At 37.5% G+C, this 22,591-nt stretch overlaps 1 protein-coding gene and 1 long non-coding RNA gene across 8 annotated transcripts in view; one reads left to right on the top strand and one right to left on the bottom strand.

The window, feature by feature from the left end:
• Positions 1-5,655: 5,655 nt before the first annotated feature.
• nhsl1a (NHS-like 1a) overlaps positions 5,656-22,591 on the bottom strand; it is a 52,336-nt gene continuing 35,400 nt past the window's right edge. For 3 of the 7 annotated variants that reach the window (XM_079854072.1, XM_079854074.1, XM_079854073.1), the window contains exons 2-8: positions 21,290-21,442; positions 18,196-18,323; positions 16,754-16,946; positions 15,064-15,195; positions 10,536-13,712; positions 9,755-9,878; positions 5,656-7,444 (exon numbers count right to left, since the gene is read on the bottom strand). In XM_079854072.1, coding sequence (XP_079710198.1) covers positions 6,844-7,444; positions 9,755-9,878; positions 10,536-13,712; positions 15,064-15,195; positions 16,754-16,946; positions 18,196-18,323; positions 21,290-21,442 — 4,508 coding nt within the window. In that variant the 3' untranslated portion in view covers positions 5,656-6,843. Of the gene's footprint in view, positions 7,445-8,594; positions 8,629-9,754; positions 9,879-10,535; positions 13,713-15,063; positions 15,196-16,753; positions 16,947-18,195; positions 18,324-21,289; positions 21,443-22,591 lie in introns of all 7 variants that reach the window. The other 4 variants (XM_079854077.1, XM_079854076.1, XM_079854075.1 and 1 more) reach the window with 2 other exon arrangements.
• On the top strand, positions 7,411-21,373 carry LOC307148483. Its single transcript, XR_013819459.1, has 3 exons — positions 7,411-7,479; positions 18,229-18,364; positions 21,309-21,373. It is a non-coding gene; the product is annotated as an uncharacterized lncRNA (long non-coding RNA).

Genomic DNA, 22,591 nt, shown 5'->3' with positions numbered 1-22,591 from the left:
ATAGAGTCGCGTGGTTATGACGCAATCATTAGCCTGTTTTTACAAAAACTGCTTCTACAGGGCCACAACGTAAGATACAAGGTAATGGAGCCTTTTATACATTTTCGTGTTTCTTTAGAAATAAATAATGGACAAATGGAGTCTTTAAACACCTCAGATGTAAAGTTATTCGCTGTCAAAGTGACGCCAAAATGAATGGAATGCTAACAGCAGGTGAGGGTCTGCTAATCAATGGCGGCGCCCAGGGAAGCTTCAGTCTTTTCTAAAACATTACCCCCCTGGTTGGCGCCCCCCACTCATTACACCCCATCCCCATCCCCATCCCCCTCCCCCACCCCCACCCCCACCCCCCACCCATTGTTGTTTTGACCCATGCACCTTCTATTCAAATAAATAAGCTACCAAATTTTAGATAGGCCTACCAGTGAAATTTAAATAAAACAAGAACAAATAAACTTACAAGCAATGGCCAAAACAAATTTAAAAGAACAAAGATTAAACAAATGAAATAAACACAGCTTTAAGATTTTTAGGAAGGCAATATTCAGGTACAGAAAAATCAAATGTTAAATAACACTGCATAGTCTTCCTCATATAAATGAAATACCGGTTGTTATCTCAGAATAAACCCCCGATAGGGTAATCAGGTCCCGCTTATTACACGGCTACTTGCCACATTAGTAAATAATTAGACACGAAATATTGATCTGAGTCGAAATATTTTATTAGCTCTTTAAACAACGCAAAGCTTCCGCGGAGAGAGCAGTTGCTAGCGCGGCAAGTCCAAGTAGACGGACATTTAAGGGATCCGGTACAGTCATACCACTTATTACACAGCATTTCGCCACATAAATAATTATGGGGATAAGAGATATTGATTTGAGATTAAACTGTTTTAGTGAACAAACTCCATCGCACACCTGCAATTGATAGGTGCGTAGGATTAATGAGACCAACCAGGTGGATCGTTTCAACAGACAAGCAATTTAATTTAAAAAAAACATTTAATGTAATGTTATAGTGATGTAATGGTTTTGAATGATGTGTTGTTCCTACTATGTATTCACAATGAGTTTGAGTGGTTATGGAGTCTGACTGTTGTAACAATTTGATGCTGTTTGATGACGACATGTTGATCATGTGTATTAGATGATCTTGTTAACCTACAGTGGGATCTTTATTGATTGTTGTAAGTAACTATCATAATTTGTAACTGTTTATGATGTGATGTTAATTTTATACTCCTAATGAGCTTGATTGTTTACAGATGGAGCTTTGGTAATTGGTCATGTGTTTATCTTAAAAGAGATGAATTTGAACATTTGTATACTCCTGATGAAGGTCGTGTGACCGAAACGTTGTGTGAATAAAGAATACTTCTTTGCAAGTTACGATAGTGTGCGGGAATTGCTTGTCAGATTAAACTGTTTTAAAATCATTCTTGTTTGTTGTTTTATAATCCAACAGTGTACAAAACAGGCACAAAATGGCAGCAGCTGCGTTTGTATTAATTAAGAGAGCGAGTCCACAACACTGGATGACATAATTGAATAACTGTACACAAAATATTGATTTGACTAAGTTTTAATATTTTATCAGCTCACCAAAAGCAAAACTTCCACAAAGAAAACACATTCATAGCAAGCGTATTGCGCTGCTGACTTCAGTAACCCGGATGAGCTTGTGTTAGCTGTTTTCAGCGGTTGTTCAGGAATAACATACCGGTACTGCTGGATGTCGCTAATAAAGTAGTCGGAGGGTGAGCGGTAGATATTGATATGATAAAATGATTAAAAATGTTAAACAAAAGTTAAAGAAAAAAGTTTCCTTTCATATTTTTTTTTTAAATAATTTTTGATTTTTTTTTTAATAAAGTTTTATTAAAGGAGATTTTCAAAGAATGGGGCACAATGGAGCCCCTATGCATTGCACATGCATGCCCCATTTAGGCTAGCCTCTATACTGTTTACCTGAGTGTGAATCAGTTTCAAACGGTTCTGTATCCACACAAGTGAAATAAAAATGTACTCACTAGTTTCACATTTTATACATGTAAAAGCAAACTATTAGAAGTACCGGTAGCTTGCAATAATGCCTTTTTTCAAATGCATGCTAGGCTACTCTAAACAAATAGGCCTATTAACTGTGGGTCTGAAATGGCAACTCCTTTTGAAAAGTCAAGACTGAAATTAAAGTTTCTGTGAGTGTAGATCATAGTAAGCATATTTGCCACAGTAAAATATCCCCATAGGTGTGTAAAATATATTTTGCTGTTAGTGGTATACTAGGCTATATAGAGGTAAAACCTGATGTTTATTTTCTTTTTAACTGTTACAGACCTAGTACCCTCTGTTTTTTTTTTCCTCAGAAGCACTTCATAATAATATTGACTATTAATATAAACAAATCTTTTATTACAGTGTATATGGAAATAATTAACAATTTAGTGACAATGTCTTCTCAATGGACCCAGGGGACCCCATGCTGAAAATCCTGGGTCCAGAGGACAACCTGTCAGGATGAGTTAAAATTACTGTATGCCATGTTTTTTCTGATTTGTAGATTGTGTTTATTTCTTAAAATGTTAATTATTATTAGCGTTCAGAGAAATTCAGACAGAGGAACTGTAATGAAAAAAAAAAGGTCAAAAGTCAACTGCAAATCAGATTTTGCAGCATAGCTGCTAGTGAGTGGTTACATGTTAGATATTTTGGTAACACTTTACAATAAGGTTCATTAGTTAACATTAGTTAATGTATTAACTAACATGAACTAACATGACCAATACATTTGTTGCTGTATTTGTTCATCTTTGTTAACGTTAATTAATTCAAATACAGCTGTTCATTGTTTGTTCATGTTAGTTCACAGTGCATTAACTAATGTTAACAAGATTTTAATAATGTATTAGTAAATGTTGAAATTAACATTAACAAAGATGCTGTATAAGTGCAGTTAATTATTAGTCCATGCTAACTAATGTAGTTAACTAATGTTAACTAATGAACCTTATTGTAAAGTGTTATCGATATTTTATACATAATACATAGTTTGAAATACAAACTAAATACAAAATACAAACAAGTACAATAGATACATTTCCATGGCAAACAATGTTTTTTGTAGGGCTATAATTGTATAAAAGTCACAAGACATGCTCAAAATATAAAAACGTGTAGGCCTATCAAACTAATAATTTTTTGTTGTCTTTAACAAATGATTAATTAAAACAGTGCAACAGTCCTTTAAATTAAAATAAAGCAGTTAGCCCTTTCCATCATGAATTAGATAGCCTGCCCGTGCCCAAAATTGTTCCTGGAGATCTAGGCTTACCTTCATGCAAAGTGCAGCTTCAATAGATCAAACACAACTGAAGCTAGTTAAGATCTTCAGGAGGATAAGACAGGTGTGTTGGATCAATATAGATCTGAACTCTGCAGGTAGGATCTCCAGGAGGATTTGGCACCCCTGCCTGTATTGCCTATTGATTTCTAGTAGCCTATCTTATTTTATAAACGACTCTTTACTGACACCAAGTGGCATCTCTAAAACAATTAGACTAAATGTTCTAGAGTCTAAGCATAAAAAACAAGTCTCATAAAAAAGAAAAGAAAAGAAAGAAAATTAGTCTAAATCTCTTTTGCGATCACACGACAAGTCTTACACGAAGACTGCGTCAATCCATCACATTTACTCAGTGCTGATGTAGGCCTACTAATGAGACTCCGTTCATCAGCGACCGTTACAGACATTAATTGAAACACAATTCCCGCCAACTGCGCTGTAAAAAGCCCGCGTGAGCTGCGCCTCTGCTTTAGCACGCTCCAGGTGAAGGGGGTGCGGAGCTGCCCGCGAAATGTCTGGCTCTGTCGGTGGATATTAACGGATGGAAGATGAGTAGCATTTCTACCAGACTCCGCCGTCGGTTCCCTAAACCTCAGGACTTGGGTTAAAGCTGTCTTCAGACCTGCAACCGTTTTCGTGTAGGGGAACAACCGTGTGAGAATTTCCATTTATGTTTGCTTGGATTGTCCTACGGGGTTAAATTAGATTAGGAAAATTAGTAAATAAGAACAAAACAACAGATAAAACAAGCTATAGCCTACTGTTAGAGAACCGTTAAAAACTTCACAAAATGTAGGCTATTAGGCTCTAACCTGCCTCGACTATAGTCTTGTCTGAATAAGCAACCATAGCTTACTCTTTTCATTCAGTTGACTGTTTTATTCAGATGTGATTGAACTGTATATTACTAAGGAGATAATTCATTACAGAGCTGTTCAATTTGTTCACTTGACATTAACGTTGTAAGGCCAGTAAATGTACGTTTTTAAAGCAAACACTGGTTTCAAAATTCACAAATATGACTGTAGGGCCTATTTTATGGGGAATTTGAACTTGCTTGAACAAACGTAAAATATATAGGCTATCAAATTAGTATTTATGTAAATATTTGTTTTATTTGTATATATATATAACAATACATGTAAACAAATATTTCAATAGGCCTATTAAAAAATATTTAGTAGGCTATAGCTTTGGTCTTTTTAGTAGTCTGACTTTAAATAATTAACTTTATTAAAAAAAGTCAAATTGGATCACAATTTGAATGCTCATTTGTGCTTAATAGGCTAAGCAAGAACAGATTTCATATTTTGCATTTCAAATAAAACAGTAATAATACAGTAACAGGGTTTCAATTCAGTGTTCCAGAAGCTAATCAAGATGCATGTATGCCATTTGTTAATCTCTTTCCTCTCTTCAGTTCCTGAGATGATACTGAAAATGAATATACTGCTTATTTACAGACACACATACATTATAGCTAGTATAGATAGCCATTGAATTTAGCCATTTACCCAGTATTCAATTATTATAAACAATTTACCCAGTTAAATTACTTCCTTATTTGGATCACCACATAAGACAATTAAACAGTTTGTCAAACTAAAGTTACAGGAACTTACCTTTTCTTATAGGAACCTTGTTGAATTATGAACTCAAGTGTGACAATAGGCCAATTTGTAGCCAATAGAATTGTGTTTTAGAAATGCTAAATCTCCCTTGCTACTAAAGCAGAAATGTCTTCTTGCTAAAATGTATAAAACACTCCTGATTCTGTTGCTTCACATCCATCAACATCAGTGACTGCTCTGTCTCAAGACTAAGGGTGTTGCATCTAAACTAAAGGATTTAATTGCGTAAGGGATAACGTACGTCTGCAGTCTATTTGCATCACTGGCCCACAGCCCACATGTCCTGACGTTTGGAGATGTGCTTAAATTCAATTAACCCAATAAATAAATGAAATTATTTAATGGGTAATCCATAATTCCATACTAAAAAACTGCTTGATGGTCCTACCATTCATTGGCATTTCACAGGTTTTATATGGTTATACTGTAGATTTATGATTAAAAACATCACAACAAATTACTGACATCACAGCAATGTGGACATTTCTGTGCTGGAGCATAATGCAGAAAGTCCTATATTTGGCCAGACAACTCTGTAAATCTCAGCAAGGCTGATAGCAATCAGATGTGATTACCTTTATGACGTCAATGGATTGTGTTTCATCCTACTATTGCAGAGTCACTGCAGTGAATATAAAGCTCTGATACAGTAGGTCAGAAATAAATACTGCATATACTGTATTTCACAGAAAACAAGTGGTGTTTTGAGATTAATGCCATGTTTTATTTCTTTCACAGAAACCCTTGCATCTCACATGGCATTTACCCAGGGGATTTACCATTTCTCTACTACCATTCTGCTGGTGTTCAGTACTATGGGAAGAAGAACATTCAGGTGCATGTAGTACAGTAAATAGACTAAACAGTACCTCCCTTTGGAAATAAGAAACATGAAAATGTACAAATTGTCATATTGGGCAAATGTGAGACAAAGGCAAGGAATTTCTCAGCGTTTGAAGAACCTACAGTAAATAGAAACATGACCTAAATAGAAGCTTTCAGTTTCTATATATGAAACAGAATGGTTGGTAACTGGCTTTTGTGAATGGGTTATTTACACTGAAGTATAGAGAACTATTATTATTGTCTAACCGTAAACAGATAAAATTCTATTTAGTTAGTTAAAAATTGACTTGCATAAACTGATTAACTTTATGTTCAGATAAACTTCCATTTCTCTAACTGAAGATTGTTCGACACAATCAAAAAGAAATGAAGAATGTAAAGGTGCGTACAATTTTTAACCAGTCTCTCTAAACACTTATTAAAAATCTCCATTTTGTCCACACTCATTCTTTAGCAACTTCACCATAACCATACAGTCATGTGCCACCCTTCAAAACTTATCATGCTTGATAATGCCAATACAGCTGACACCACCAACACCACAAAAATGATTTGGATGCGGTTTCTGTGCATTCAGTGTTTCAGTGCTCACTTTGGTTGAGTACTTTCCATTGTCACAGATGCAGAAACTCATCAGCATGGACCATTCAACACAAAATCCCTTCAATGACATTCTGCTTCCATTCATTCTTTTCTCAACTTACCACCAAGAAGGAAATGTACATTTCCTTGTTCTCCTAACCTTCATACTGAGAGCCTTTGATCAAACCAGTATACCTCTGTTAATATAACATTTTTCAAAGAACGCTAATTTCTTAAGAAAGACAAAACTCTCAGGAAAAGAGCAAAACTACAGTTACAGAATTACAGAAACTTCCCCCATTCTCTCTTCTCTCTAATTCCTTGGGGAATGCTATCGGCCAGCACAAGCATGGCCTTCCAGCCAGAGTTTAGACCTCTACGGTCTTCATATTGAATGGATTATTATCTCTTACAGGCCGTTAGGGTTGAGTTGAGAGCCCTAAGTGCTGCCTTGAGCACAAACTGTGCTGCTGGAGGATATAGGCAGGGTGAAATGACTCTCAGTGCTAATGCAGCAGTCTGTAGACTCAGCCACCTCTCCCTCTTTTTCACAGATGGCAGTCATTGGCCCACTGAGAATGCGGCAGCGGCTGTTGTACCGACTGCTGGCTGCGGAAGGTGGTGTGCTTGAACGCCCATATTTTAGGGTTGTTAGTCCGGCGGTAGGGCGGGGCAAGGCTCCCTCCATACGTGCCCACTCTTCAGGTGCTCTCCTGCTGCTTGTTGGAGAGATGCACAGTTCGTCAGCTTGTGCACACTCCGAATTAGCCCTCTGGAAACGGGGGTCTGTACATTTGAGAATTTCAGTGGCTGACATGCGGAAGCTGAACTCTGAGCGGCTGCCCTTCTTAAGTAGCAGAGCTTTAAAACTGTCATTGCTTGTGGTTGAGCGCCGCAGGCTGCGCTGAATGGAGCTTGTCTGACGTGGCAAAGAAGGTAGGCTGGGGCAGGAGCCGGTTGGAGTGACAGGTGGTGAAGGGAGGAGGCTACGGCAGCGTTCCTCTTCAGAGTCACCACGGCCCAGGACCTTCCTCTTTGACCTGGGGATTAAAAAGACATTAGGACAGGTTCTCAGGTAAGCCTTTGCAATGATTACTGCATGTCTTCTTGTTGATGTTGTTGATACCACGAGTGGGTAATTTCCATGTGCAGCATTTTTATCTATAAATCAGTGAACATGAGACTGTCATTTGTTGTAGGGCTGTAGACAGGTTCCTCTGTCTACTGAGATAAAAATGTTAGGTTAAATAATTCAGAAGTTATTCAACATATTATTGAATATCTAAATATGTATACAAATGTGTAGCATTGTATTTTCAGGCCTGAAGGTCATCAGATAACATTAAATGCCAAGGACGCCGTGAGGTATTGGTAGAGGTGAAGTGTGTACATTTTTTGATGTTATAATACTTTTTCCTACATCAGTTTAATATCCTTCGAAAACTAAGTAAGCCATACGTAGGTGGACAAATGTGGGCTTTAACAGGTTTGAACGGGTTTGCTCATTAAATGGCGTGAGTTTGGGAGCAGGACCATTGGTTGTCAAACGAATGGCAAATAGTGGGAGTCATTTTTGAAATTCAGTTGATAGAAAAATTCCACATTTCAACTATAAAGATAAAAAAGATACTACCCTCTTATTACTTTTAATATCTTGAGGGAGTTATAAATATTTTTTTATATTCTGCTATACCCTTAAAAAATAATTTTACATTTGCATTTAAATAATTCCACATTCTACCTTCATGTTTTCTTAAAGGTTAGCCCATCACGTTCCCTTAAGGCTGTTAAATAGGAGCACTTGAATGTCTGATCTTTCTAGGCATTAAACTTTGATTCACACAAATTAATGATGACAAATCCTCTTAGAATAGCACTGCATCATGTGCTTTTTAGTTCTATCCTGAAACTCTGTGATATAGTCATACCAGAATAATCTTCACAGCTCTGTGTTTTCACAGTGTGTTTCAGGTTGTTTCATATACACAGTCCATTTAACTTTTAAACTAACAAAAGGTGTGACACCACAATACAAACACCATGAAACAGAGCTTGGGGATTAGAGAGGGCAAAAAAGAGGATAATTAATTATTTTAAAGGAGCTACTGGATTATGGGTGTAATCTGACCCTAGCCAAACTACAGGTACACAACACCAGCCAACGACGTTACTTGCCAGTTTACTCCACACCTGTTATTGGATGTTCATGTTCTGTCTACGTAGACTGCTCCAGACGACACATTTAGACAAATGATTCAACAGAAATGCATGAGCACATGACACAACTCCAACAACATTAAAATTGAATGATTAAAAGATCACAGCTTGTCATAAAAGTCAGTATAATACATTAAAATACCAAGATAAAGTTTTAATTAAAAATGTGTTTGCATACATTTAAAATTATAATATATAATTTATATATTATTATATTAATCATTTATGTAATTCTGTTAATACTTCTGATGAGAGAATGAATAGCTTTACAGGCTCATTTACCCGTTATCAGGGTTAAGCTCCAGTCAGAACTGAATTAAATTCCAAATCAGTTCTTGAATTTGAATTAATGTACTGTAGCAAACTCAAAAGCCTCAAATTAAATTTGAATTTAAAGTATGTAATTAATGAAATTGAACAATTCATGTAACTTTACATTGAATTGACTATAAGTATAGTTTTTAATAATATATTTCATTTTTCAGTATGAATAAAAAACATTTTGTCACATACACACTATATGAAGTATTTTTATTTTGTGATGCTCTATGGCATAAAAAAAATCATTTGGATGGGTAAATTTGTATAATATGAAAACAATTATGTAATTCTATTTATATTCTATATATATATATATATATATATATATATATATATATATATATATATATAAAAATCTGTTTTGTCATCCTCTCCCTGCCATTATAATTCAAAAGTTCAATTGAACAGTTCTGAAATTCTGAAATTTGCTCAACTTTATTTATCAATCTATTTACAAAACAAAGTTTCTGATGATTTGGTCACAAATTCCCATGAAATTATCCTGGACAACACAATGAGGGGAGGTTGAATGTTCTGTCCTTTTCTGAATAAACTGTCACATGTTTTTACAGGTCAACACAAATGTAATACAATAATACTTTCTATGCAAATGAATAAAACCCAGATTTATGTTGAATAGTGCAAGAGAAATGAACAGTCTGACTGATGAACTTATTATTATTACCTTTTTTAGCACAGCCTTCAACAGTTTGTATGCTCGTGCTTAATGTACTTATACAAATTTAAAAAATGTTTTACTTGCATGCATTATGTAGGCTTTACTGGCTAAATAAAAAAAAAAATCACATTACCTATGGATGGCAGCAAAGAGGTCCTCTGTTGTACGAGGACGAACAGGCGTCACCATCTCCTCCACAGCCTCTCTTATAGTGTTAATGCCAGATGTGCTTTCAGAGCTTGAGTCAAACGCTGCACCTACAGCCCACACACAAACAAACACTCAGCTTACCTCTCAAAGTGGGAAGAAACAATGAAGACTGAGCCTACACTGAGTGAAAAATCGGAAAGGCATAAAACCCATGATGCATCAGACATTTTCTGCTCTTTAAATTATTCACACTCTTTTGGTAGTCCTGCTGTTGTGCAATAACTGCACTTTGGTGAGCACTAAAGAGGCTTGAGAATATTCCAGTCTAAACCCGCTAACCATCACACACTCAAGGGCTCTCATTCAACTTTCTTAGCTGATTCAAGGGTAACTAGTATTATAACAGATAAGGCATAAACAATCATAGAGTTGTAGTCATTCCTGTAGCACGTGAAACAGGAACAGTGCCTTCACTCACAATGGGGATGCATTGGATGGTTAGAACTATTGAATGTGTTGATATATAAAACCAATTTACTTTTTATTTTAGATCCATAACCTAATAAAAATAATATTGTCTAGTAATTAATGCAACACAAATTGCAGTTACACATGGCTCTGCTGATGGATGTAAAGTTGAATAGTAAATTCTAATGCATGATCTTTTGGCACAATCATTTGTTTGGCACACTAGAGTGATCCTCAATACACAGAAACTTAAATTCTTAGTTTTAGGCTAGTAGCCTAATAAAAGAGGCCCTTACCATTTTCCTCATGTTCATCCTCTTTAAAGCTTATGGATCCTGAGCTGCTGCTTGAACCATCATCGGATGTGCTTTTATCATCACAGAGCCCAAAGTCTTTATCACTCAGGCTGAGGTCATGCTCATGAAGAATGAGATCAGAGAGTTGTAGGTCTTGGAGACTGTTTGATGACAGCTCACTACTGAGAGACAGTCTGCTTTTGATCACAGGGGTTGAAGAGTCCGAGTCACTCTCTTCCTCTACCTCAAGGTCTAAAGGAACTGCCTGCAAATTTACTGTCTTTGTTGGAGATGTATCATTCACTTGCCATGACTCAAGTGTCTCTTGTGCTTCATGAACCTGTTGAAGCTTGAATACATTAGCGACAGGTAGGTGCATAATGGGTGGTATAATAAGGGAAAGATTGGGCTTCTTAGGTGATATTGGAGGCTTCTGTTGCAGCTGAGAACTTTGAGGAGAAGCTGAGGAGCTTGTGCACTGCAGAAGCTTGTTGGTAGATAAAACTGCACATGTCTTAGAAAGGTACTCTGGAACATTCTGCCCAGTATTGCTGATATGTTCATCTGGGCCAGGGGGTATAAATGCCTCAGGAAAATCTTGTATAAATTTGTTCAAGGAATATTCATGTTCAGATATTTCAATGGCATTTTCTGACTGACCAACACAGCTGGCAGTCACTGTTTGCTCTGTAGTCTCACTTTCTGGGGACTTTCCTGAGTTTGTTTCAGAATGGTTATGTGCTTGGTCATCAAAATTATCAAAACGGACTGCTGTAAAGATAGTTTCTATTTGCTTGGGCTTGACAGGTCGTAGCTGCACCATCTGAAGAGCTTGGGCAGTGATTATTGGTTTCTGTCTCTTCTCTCGCCCTACAGTGTGATTGTTCAGTCTTTTGTCAATTTCTACAGCCTTCGTAGGTCTAAGACAACTCTCTGTCTTCAAAATGGCTGAAGTTTTAAGATTCATCTCAAGTAATGGTGGAGGAGGTGGAGGAGGAGGAAGAGAAGATAAAGTGCACAATGAAGGTTTGGGAGAAAGAAGTGGAGGTGGTGAAGGACTATTTGTACCTTCATTGCTTGACAGAGATTCAAAAACCTTTGGCGGGGGAGGGGGGAAATCAAGAAAGACACATTCTTCAGGTGTTGTGGATGAATCTGAAAGTGAATTATGTCTCTCTTCCAAGGCAGAGGACACGTCAGGTAGAGGAGGAAGAGGTGGGGTTGGGTCTATCATAGGTGCTGTTGGAGAGCAAGAAGCAGGGCTGGATGACCCATATGATTCAGAAGTCATGTCAGGTGGAGGTGGTGGGATGTTCCTGATAGAATCTGATGTGTTGGAGGACAGAGATGTAGAGGAGGATGACACAGAAGACCGCAGGGAGGACTTTCTTTCAGGCACTTTTGGTTTTGGCCTCCCTGCCGGAGACTTTGCTCTTATTAGAGAAGTAACAGGAGTGCCTGCAGTTGGAGTGTTGGACTGACTTGAATAACCACTTGATGGTGACGTCAGGCGATGAATCTTGTCAGGTGAGGAAGCCAATTTTGACTGAATCCCACTACTGTTGAAGTGGGACGATGGGAATCCAGTGTTGTTGGATACATTGCCAATGACCTCTTGATTCTCTTCAGCACTTGCAGATTTTGTGATTTGGGGCGAGAGACCCTGGTCAGGCCGTGGACCAGGGTAATCCATGTAGAAGTCCCATGACTCTGCATAGTCCGAGCGCTGACTGCTGCTGTCGCTGTGTGTGGGTGTGACCGGACATACAGCAGCTGGTGCAGACATCCCACTGCTTGCTGCACTTATGGTGCTCTGGCTTCTGGGTCGGAGCACCCAAGGGTCTTCAAATCTACCACAGGGTGTCTGTTCAGAGCAAGATGAACTATGAGTTTTTAGATTAAGCTCTAAGGACTGCTGGAGACTGGAGATAAACTGCTCACTAAGCACCGAACCACTGTGGTGAGGCTTCCTCTGGGGCTTGCGCCTTAAGGAGTCAGTCCTTGCAGGAGGGAGTGGAGGCTTCTTGGCTTTCCGCAGGGAAATGCTACGTGTCAGTGAGCGGTTGCTATGCAGACTTGCATGGTCACCTTCGCTGTGGTGGTCCTTGCACTCGTACAAACTGTGTCTTGCATCCCCCGCTTTATTAATGCAGCCATGACTATGTGACTTCAAACCAGAGTCCAGGCGCATGGAGGTGTAGTAACCTTCATTGTCAACAGAGAACAATGAGCTTGTGTCCGTCTTGCTGGGAGAATGTTCCTCACTGTTGTATATATGGCTAACAGGTGAGGAGCAACTTGAGGTGACGTTGTCCTTTGGAGAAACTTCATATGTCCACTGGTCAGTGGTTAGTGTGCTGCAGCTTTGATTGCTGCTCTCTGAGAAGTTGGAATCCCTGCGGACACAGTTAGGACTGCTGCAGTTTCTACCATCGAGTGTGCTGCACTGGGACTCAGTCTCAGTATGGATCCCTGTACAGAGTGAGGCTGTGGATTCATAACAGGAGGAGACAGCTGACAATGAGGCATCAGGAGAACTAAGCAATTGGGCTAAAGAATGAGGTGATTGTATCTGGTTATCCTCTGCCCTTTTGTGTCCATAAAAAATGGAGTTCTGTAGAGCACCACTGAGACTGAACAAGCTTGGGCTATTATTTTGATCAGAGCCTTGGTCATTTGGATTTTCAGCAAGCTTGGGGCTGTTTAAAGTATTGCTTCTGGAGTCAGACAGCATTTGCAGTGATGATGAAGAGCCTTGCTGCAGTTCAAACTGGTAGGACAAAGAGCTTATAGAGCTAGAATTCATTCTGTAGGGGGAGCTGTTGTACTTTGGTTCACAGTGTTGATGCGAGACGCGAGAACCTTGTCGTGGCAAACTGCGAAAGCTCTGATCACTGTCATTAAGTTGAGTGTAGCCAATACCATTACAGTCACTTATGGTGGAAATGCTGCTTGAGGAGGAGACGCTGGCCATTTGGGCGGCGATTCCATGGCCTCTCTGTGCTCTGATTCTGCGTACTGAGGGAGGAACAACCTTCAACTCTTCTGTTTGGCAACTTGAGTCTCGGGTGTCTGAGCGTCTCAGGGTGGAGTTTACACTTCCCACTCGACTGAGGGTGGAGTACTGATCTGCCATACACATGGAATGAATTCTGGAGTCAGCTTGCTCTTTATTTGCTGTAAGAAATTAGTAATGGGAATTATAGATCCATGGTGAATGTTTGTTTGTTTGATTTTCTTTCTTAATTATTCCAACAAAACATTTATACATATCAAAAAAGGATTAAAATACAGTAAAGAAATGTACTATATATTGTAATATTTAAATAATAATAATAATAATAATTCATATAAATCTATAGAATTTTAAGCTCCAACATTGACTTTAACCTAATGTATTCAGTAATTTTATTTTAGTGTTGAGTTAACATGGCAGTCATCCTGGACTGTACTGACACCTAGTGACATAAATACAGCATCGCACTGAAAAAGCAAACCTTTTTCAATTACCAATGCCAAGTTCTTTACTAACAGTCAGCCTTAGTCAGATGAATGCATTTCCACCACCAAAAATTTCAAACAGTAGCCTTTCACCTATACAGTCTTTACTGGTAAATCACTGGTAAATCAAATTTTCAGAAATACCAGTAAATTAGTGCAGGCAATTTTACTGTGTGAGAACTTTTGTTTGACATTACCAGTAAATTACCAGTATGATTGTTCAAGGGCAGGATGTGTTGTCATAAGAAGTTTTCTTTGGGACAATCATAAAGCTCTGTAGGAACTGTTTACAGGATTCCATTGTTTTTAACTGTTTTTCTATGTAAATATGCGCTAGACGGACGTCTGACCGTTAATTGCGCCACGTCTCACGCTCGAAACCCTGCCTTTTTTTCCATTCATCAGAGCTGCGGCTCTACAGTTACTTTTTTTGTACTATAGCCTAGTAACTATACTAACTATTTTTCATCTCATGTTTTTAAGAGAAAACCTGCATTCTGTGTGATCATCCCTGTGCCTGTCACAAAAAAATTAATGTTGTCAAATTGGACAGATATTGAATCTAAAGCGCTTTTCATCCAGGTGGATAAAGAAAACAGCGTAGCGTTTATAGGTAATTTCCAGTGATTCACAATAACATCACAGTGATTAATAGTATTTAGGTACTGAAATATGAATGTGATCTTATCGGTAAAAACACCATTGCTTGTGTGCACAGGACAGTTGTGTATTTACCAAAGGAGTCATTCTGGTCATTTTACGGTAATTTACCAGGTTTAATGTGTGACGGGCTAACAGGTCATGTCGGCCCCTATGAGGTTACACTCCATGTAAAATAAAACAACTCTTATTAGGCTACTGATATGACTGGACTAATTTTAGGAAATTGTTTTAACCATTATTTTAAAAGTACTATTCATTCCTTCATGTGTAAAACTTTTAATGTGTGAAAAATGACTGAATGCACCTTTAATTTGGCTGAGAAGGGTGTGATGTATATGAATGCTACCATAAATAGGAATCATACCTAATTCAGTCTGGATAATGTCAGGAACTCCTGTTATTGTCTTCCTTCTTTGCACCCTCTTGGGTCTTCGTATTATGGTATCAGTGTTTGCTAAGGAGCGACGGAAACTGGCCTGGCGGTCAAAGTTCTCACCTAAAGATGCAAGAACATAGAAAACCAGTGTTCATTAATGCCTCATGCAGAGTTCACAGCACTACACTGTAGTTAGAGATGCACGATATATTGCCAAAAAATGCACGATATATCTACAATTTTTTTTTTTTTTTATCAGTATTTATCCATTTTGGGTATATATTGGTCAATATTATCTACCTATTTAACTGTGCATGCTCATTTTCCTATTTTTTCTCATTTATGATAGGCATTGCTATATGGCAACAATTAATTTCTACTCATTTCCTTATTATTCAGAAAAAAATACAATTTAATTAAAAGGGCAGGCCTTTAGGTAGCCAATGAAGTGCTGTTTTTAAGTCACATGACATTTGAATGTCCCTCCAAAACTCTCTTTCCCACTGTCACCCTCACACGGAAGACACCTGTTGAAGTACTCCAGAAATTGCTTTATTAACTTCATTTCTAAACATCTCTTCTCAAGTAAATTATATTATATTATTCAAAAATCAACCTTGTCTAACATAGTTTTACTGTAAAATTGAGAAAATATCAATGTTTCCATATGGCAACGCTGTACCACTATGGAAAAATAGGTATGTTTCCATATGGCAATGCTGTACCACAGTGGAATTGAAGTAATGTATTTCCCTATTGGGATTTTTTATCGATAGTAGCATCACCAATATGATTGCAGTTATTTATTTGAAGTGTTTATTGTAGTATAGTTTTATTTATGTATAAATAACAAACTGATTTCTTATTTTCAGAAAATGAATACAGCAATATTGTATGGAAAAGGCAATAGGAAGAGTGCCGAGTTAGCTCTTCCATGTGATGAGAGTGAGGATGAGTTAGCCAAATGATTGGGAATGATAGGGATTAAATGGTAGGGACCTACTTATTTTTGGTATGCATGAGTTCCAAGTATATAAATCTATTAATTTCTAAAATAAATGTGCAATTAAATAGAAAAGAAAATCATAATTTTATAGAAAAACTACTTTTTTGACCATTTTCAACGTTTCCCTAAGTAACCCCCCCCCCCCCATGTAATAAAAACTTATTTGAAAAATATTTCATGGTTAGAACATAATGCGTACCATAGAGGGTTAAGATCATCTAATGTCATCTAATGCTCACTTAAAGTTAATCTTTAAAAACACAAATAATTTAATAACACTGATCACAAATCAATATCTATTTTACTTACTGTAAATGATATTGTTGTGATGCCTAAATTAACTTGTTACATTTATTATGAATTTTTGTTTTCAATGTTTTATTTTTAATTATTTTAGACAAAATATATAGTATAGAATATGGCCACTTAATGGCGTGAAAATAATTTTTGGCTAAGTGATATTGGCCAGAGTATTAATATTGGTGTATCCCTAATTTCAGCTGAGAAGAACTGAAATAATTAGAGGAACCTGCTCTCCTAATCTTAAATCTGTCGTAAATTCTTTTCATAAAAAAATAAGTATTTCCTAAAAAATATATATGTGATTATCAACAGAGCTGTTCAAGTCACTGCTAAAAAAACTTCAAGTGCTATTTCATGATTTAACAATACCTGTAATGTTGATGGGAATGACATCAGTGGCCACCGACTGAGACTCTAGTCTCATTTTCTCCTCAGGAGTAGGCAAAGGTAGACAGTTGGTCCAGCTTCTCTGGATGTCCATGTCAGAGCCGTAATCCAGCAACGGGGTCTGAGGCGGCATTGAGTACACCAGTTTTTCCTCTTCATTAGGTGAATCTGAAGCCTGAACACAACACAAACAGACTGATTTAGTGAGATTAGGATTCTGTGAATGATAGCCTAGCCAATACCCAGTGACAGGTATTGTCTGATACTTAGTCATTTCTACTGTTAATTCAATTTAGTGCTTTCCAAAAAGAGCAGAGTAAAAAAGACTCTTGGAGTGCATTTCCCTCCAGGAACATTGGGTGACTGAAATATTTCTCTGAGCAATAAGCCCAAGGGAGCCCTGAATGGAGGAGAGCTGCTCTCTAAATTATTCATGCTAATTTGAGATCAGTGTTACAGTCAGTGTATTCAACCATAATGTGTCTAGATACTTTTTTTTTTTTTTTGTGCCAAAAACACATATTAGACATTCTTTTGTTCTGCTTTGCCTAAACAGTTCTTATACATTTGCAAGATTGCTCGAGGGAAATACACAATCTAATTATGTATTAATTATGTCTAATTTGTGTAATTACCATACTCATTGTCTCTAAGTTGCTGAGGGGAAAAAACGCTCACGGCGGGTGACTAGCACTAGTAGGTTGTGTATGGAGACACTATGAGGACTTGTTAGGATCTGAAGCCAACCTTCACACAGCACAGTGCTACCACTGACTAGCAACTGCAGTGAGAGAGGTACCTTTCTTTTCCAAGATCTCAAATGACAGCAGAGAGAGAGGCAAGACTGTGATAGGCAGTCTAGGACTTTAAACCGCTTGATGAGAGGAAAGAAAATTTGAAAATAAAGGAACAAAAGAGAAGTGAGACAATACTTTTCTTTAGTATTATAGAATGTGGAACAAATACTTTCTAGTTTGATCATTGATTGTAGTGGATACTGGACTACACTGCTAGCATGCTCACAGCCACTAGGGGGCAGTGCAAAACAAGACACCCAAATCATGTTGAGTATTTAGGAGAAAACCAGGGCTTTGTCTGTTTCATCATGGACATGTGAGCATATTTAGCTCTCATTATTCAATATAACAATAAACAACAACAACAAAAATTATTTTAAATAAAAAGAGCTCTTGTTTTTATTCATGTCAACTCAGATTTGAAAACGAAGCCTGAATATCAGCTTGACCTATATAAGTAAAAACCAACAGGATTTTGGTGATAATCTGGTGAAATTGATTATAAACTGCATTACATACTGCATATAACATATTGCAAAAATAGTTGTTTTTCTCAAGTAACAGCATGCCATACATGAATGCAAAGGTAAGGACAGTTTTCCAAATCTGTGTTATGGTCAGGCTTACCTTCTTTTTCTTCTCTGTCTTCTCCTCATCCAGGTGCACACTGTCACAAAGGCTGGTTGCAGAGAAGGCAGGGCTTTGGGAGTAGCACTGGGAGCTCCGGAAGCCATCTTTCCTGAGCTTGTCGCACTCTGGAGAGGCAAGCGTATCCAATCATGATCAATTTGTTGTGGTAATGAGTATGCAAAGCTCATTTAACGCAGATCACAGGCCTATAGCGAGCATTTACACTTCAGTACATACCACATGGTTGTGCACAGGTTGCTTAAACAAATATTTTATTAATCAAAGTGGCTATAAAATCTAAACTTTATTTCCTTAAAACAAAATCACCCAGTAGGGACAGGAACTAAATGAAGCAACAAAAGGGAAATGTAAAAAGTATTTCTTCAGAAAAAATAACTGCAGTACTTATGTTCTCCAGTTGGAAGGAGGAAACAGCTGGCTACACATCAACAGAATTTAAATAAATAAAACACGTTTTTTTTTAGAGCAAATAAGAATGATTAAAGTACTTTTAGCCAGCATAGAAAGCATCCCGATAAGGACATTGCAATGAAGACATTTTTAGTTTCACAAAGGCTGATGAGTCTTCTATCACACTCAGCATATTACTAAACCACTGCAGAGGCACAGTGTCCTTTTGCCCTCGGTGCAGAGAGAGGGCAATTACAAACTGATAAGTGGGCTTGTGCTCATAGATAGATAGATAGATAGATATCAAATAAGACCTTCAACCAAATAAAAGAGTAGTGTCAGTTTTTACTGCAGGAGGACTGAGAGTTTAACCTGAATATGTCAGATCTGACTGGCGGGTTATGAATGGCCTAAGAGCAGGGGGTCTTCACCTCCACCTAATGCCACTGACATATCCATTTATTTCAGCTGATCACCTCCTCTGGCACCTTCATAATGAGTGCCTGCTGAGAAACACTAAGAACCATTCTCTCTCTCTCTCTCTCTCTCTCTCTCTCTCTCTCTCTCTCTCTCTCTCTCTCTCTCTCTCTCTCTCTTGTCTTTTTGCAGAGCTCAGTGTAATCACCTAATCCTTCCTGCATTAGCTCATGAAAGACACGATACGTCATCTAGTGTAGTTTGCAGTATGCCCAAAATGCACAGTATCTCAGTATCTTATAATCTATATTATGTAAGCACAGGAAAGCATTTCACTGAAGGAGGCCCAGAGAGGAAAATTAGATTTTTTTTTTCATGGCAAACTAATTTTAGTTACTACATGCTGTATATAAATATGAATTCAATGTAAATGTCTATGTTAAACATAAAAAGATATATGTGGCGGTATGTGGCACTGACCAGGTGATTATACTGTTCAGGAACACAAAGCTGTAATGTCAGCAAGCTTACAAACAACATATAATGCAATTAGGAACAGCTTGGCCTACATTCTAAAAGTATATTAATGCTGTATACTGGACCGAGGCATTTAGATTACTCATTTAAATTACATGAATTTTTAAAGCACAGTGAATCATCACCAAACCCAGGAATAAGCTTTGTGTTTCTCATGCTGCACACTGTCAGAAGCACATTATTATAGTATACAAGTGTGTTGGTTTGTTTTAGGAGGCTTATAATATTACTTCAATCAGTTAAACTCCCTTGGAGTCAACAACAATAATTATCTGTGCATTTTGAGCTGTGATTAGTGAGCAGAGGCTAGTGCAGGTTAACATGTTAGTAGCTCAAAGAGCGAGAGACAGCACGTGTGAGGATGTCGTCTTAATCCTTTTACTAAGAGGACTTGACATGTGCTCTCACCTAAATTCGTTCATTTTACCTCTCATTTCTCATCTTACTGCAGGCAACATGCAAAAACGCAGTTCAATGCCCATAGCAAATACTGTACCTCTTAGTACGTTTCTATGAGCAGCTTCGTCTATCATCTAGAAGGCGTTAAATTAGATCAGCAAAAAAGGACAATTCTGTTGTTCCGATTTAGCTCGTATGACTAACTTTCTTCTGTTTTATGGAATGACCACCATAGACAGTTAGCAAAACATCTCATTTTATGCTGATCTTCATTGGAAGGAAAAAGGTTATACAGGTTAGGTGACATGATGGTGAAAGTATCAAGGGATACTATGGATACATTATCAATGGATAACTGATTTTCGCAGGGTTACCAATCAGTTTCCAAAGAGATTATTGTATAGCTGCAGTAGCTGAGTTGACTCTTAATTGTCACACTGGGATTCAGAGAGTGAGAGGAAAATCATTCAAAAGCTGTGATGTGGGTGGTCAATGAATGTAAATTAGATACAAATATATATATATTTCACAATTATAACAAATGCAAGGACAACAGCCATGACCCTGGCAAAACTCCCTGGGAAAAGAGGGGAAACAGACATTTGGTGTGCCACCTGCTGCCCCCGCTGGGGCCAAGACAGCTCACAAACACACACTGGAACATTAGCATTCCAGAACACCTCAGAGGACTAGTTATTTAGGCAACAACAAGGTCAAATGAAGGAAATTAAGAAGAGTCATGAAAGTAAAATGTATCTGGTTTCCAGATACAAAAGGAAGTTGATGTTGATGTCACTAAAGGATAATATACCAAAGTGCAGCAGAAGGTCAAATGATGAAGACATATGCCATTAGGCTCTACAGGAAAATCCCTGTGGGGAGTTTATTGATCCAAAGTAACATAAACCAAAAACAAGACAAAGATATAAAACCAGGAAGTTTCAGAAACAACATGAAACATAATTCACAATCCATCCTATGATCCAATCAAATCCCGAAGGAAGAAATCAAATCCTTCCCTACATTTTTCTCATTCCAGAAGCTGTTTCACTTGGATATATGTCACAATAGGGAAGAAAAGACTATGGCAACTTCTTTAAAATTAGTAATAGTTCGGTAAGAACTTTCTGCACAGTGTGTTATCTTCATTATAAGCAATGTTCTGTAACAGAAGGGCATTTTGCATTTGCTGATTATATGGAGCAATTATGAATCTTCTATGGGATTTCTATTTAAATAACTAATCATGTTAGTGTTTAGCAGAATATTATAAGTGTTTTACATTTGAAAAAAAGAAAAGAAAAGTACTGTGGTTTTTGTCTCTGACCTCTGAGGACTGTTTTCAGGTTGACTTTGGCCTGGCGGTGAAGGTCTTCGACACAGGCTGGTCTGGACCCTGGCAGGAAGACATTCTCCTGTTGGTGCCAGGGGGCTGTGTAGTGCACCGACCACTTGCTCTCCTCATCGAGACTGGACACCGCTAGAAGGAAAAGAAACAAGGACATTCAAATTTGAAATGTTTAAAGGAAAAAGGTCAGTTGTTTGTGTAAAATACCTATTTAGGATTATATGAAATCTTTAGATATGAACAGACTTGCAGTGTTTTTCTCCTAAATAATTGATGGCAGACAATAGATTAAAGCAGACTATGCGTTTAATGACCAGCTTTGACTTTGAGAATGAACTTCCATGATGGTCCAGATTGGTTTATGCTGGCTAGTGCTGGTTTACCATGACCAGCAAGGTCTTTGTAGTGAAGCTACAGTAGTTGACCATGGAAATGCTGGTTAAGATAGTTAAGATGCCTGTTGGGGACACAACATATGTGACCATATGTGCATGCATATATAGGTACCCAGCCTATATTAATGTTATTTAAAAAAAAAAAAATGTTTTTCTTATTTCTTATTTTCATATTTTGTCATTTAACACAAACTTACAGTTAATCTTTGCTAAATTTCTATGAATAAATCTCAATATAAAAATCCATTTTCACTTTTTTAAATTTTGTGTATTTTACCTTTATTTATATATTTTACAAAAAATAGTACAGAATTTTAATATTGGGCATAACAATAAAATAAATTTAGCCATAAATGTAAAATTAGTTTTAACTCTAATCAACTCAGATGTCAGCTGAAGGAGATGCAATTCAGACAGAAAGAAAAATAGCCACTGGGCACATGATAGATTTGGGAGCTGAAGTCATGTGCTCATTCTTAGGCTCCCTCAGAGAGAACACATGAAAAACTGCACGAGGGGCCGGGCCAATCAAACACTTCTGCACCACTGCGTCTAAAGACACTGGAGACATACTTGTCTCTGGCTGGTACCTTGACAACCCAGATTAAACGATCAATTATCCCAAGTTCCTCTGGGTAAGATTAACCAGGTCAGCCTTATCAATGCATTTCTTTCCATACAAAAAAAAGTATGCCAGTGATTATAGATTATTCACAATCAGTTTCCTCGAGTGCAAGAGGTCATGCGAGAGTACTAGGTCATGAGCTCAAAATACATGGAGGTAGATTTCACTAGTCCACCAAAAAGTCGATGGCTCTGTTGGAAAATACCCTAAGGCTAATTCAAATGTGTAAATACAGTATTAGTGTAATCTAAACTTAACTGT

Source organism: Squalius cephalus, assembly GCF_949319135.1.
Source record: "Squalius cephalus genome assembly, chromosome: 20".
NCBI lineage: Eukaryota > Metazoa > Chordata > Actinopteri > Cypriniformes > Leuciscidae > Squalius > Squalius cephalus.
This window is presented reverse-complemented; position numbering and strand designations above follow the sequence as displayed.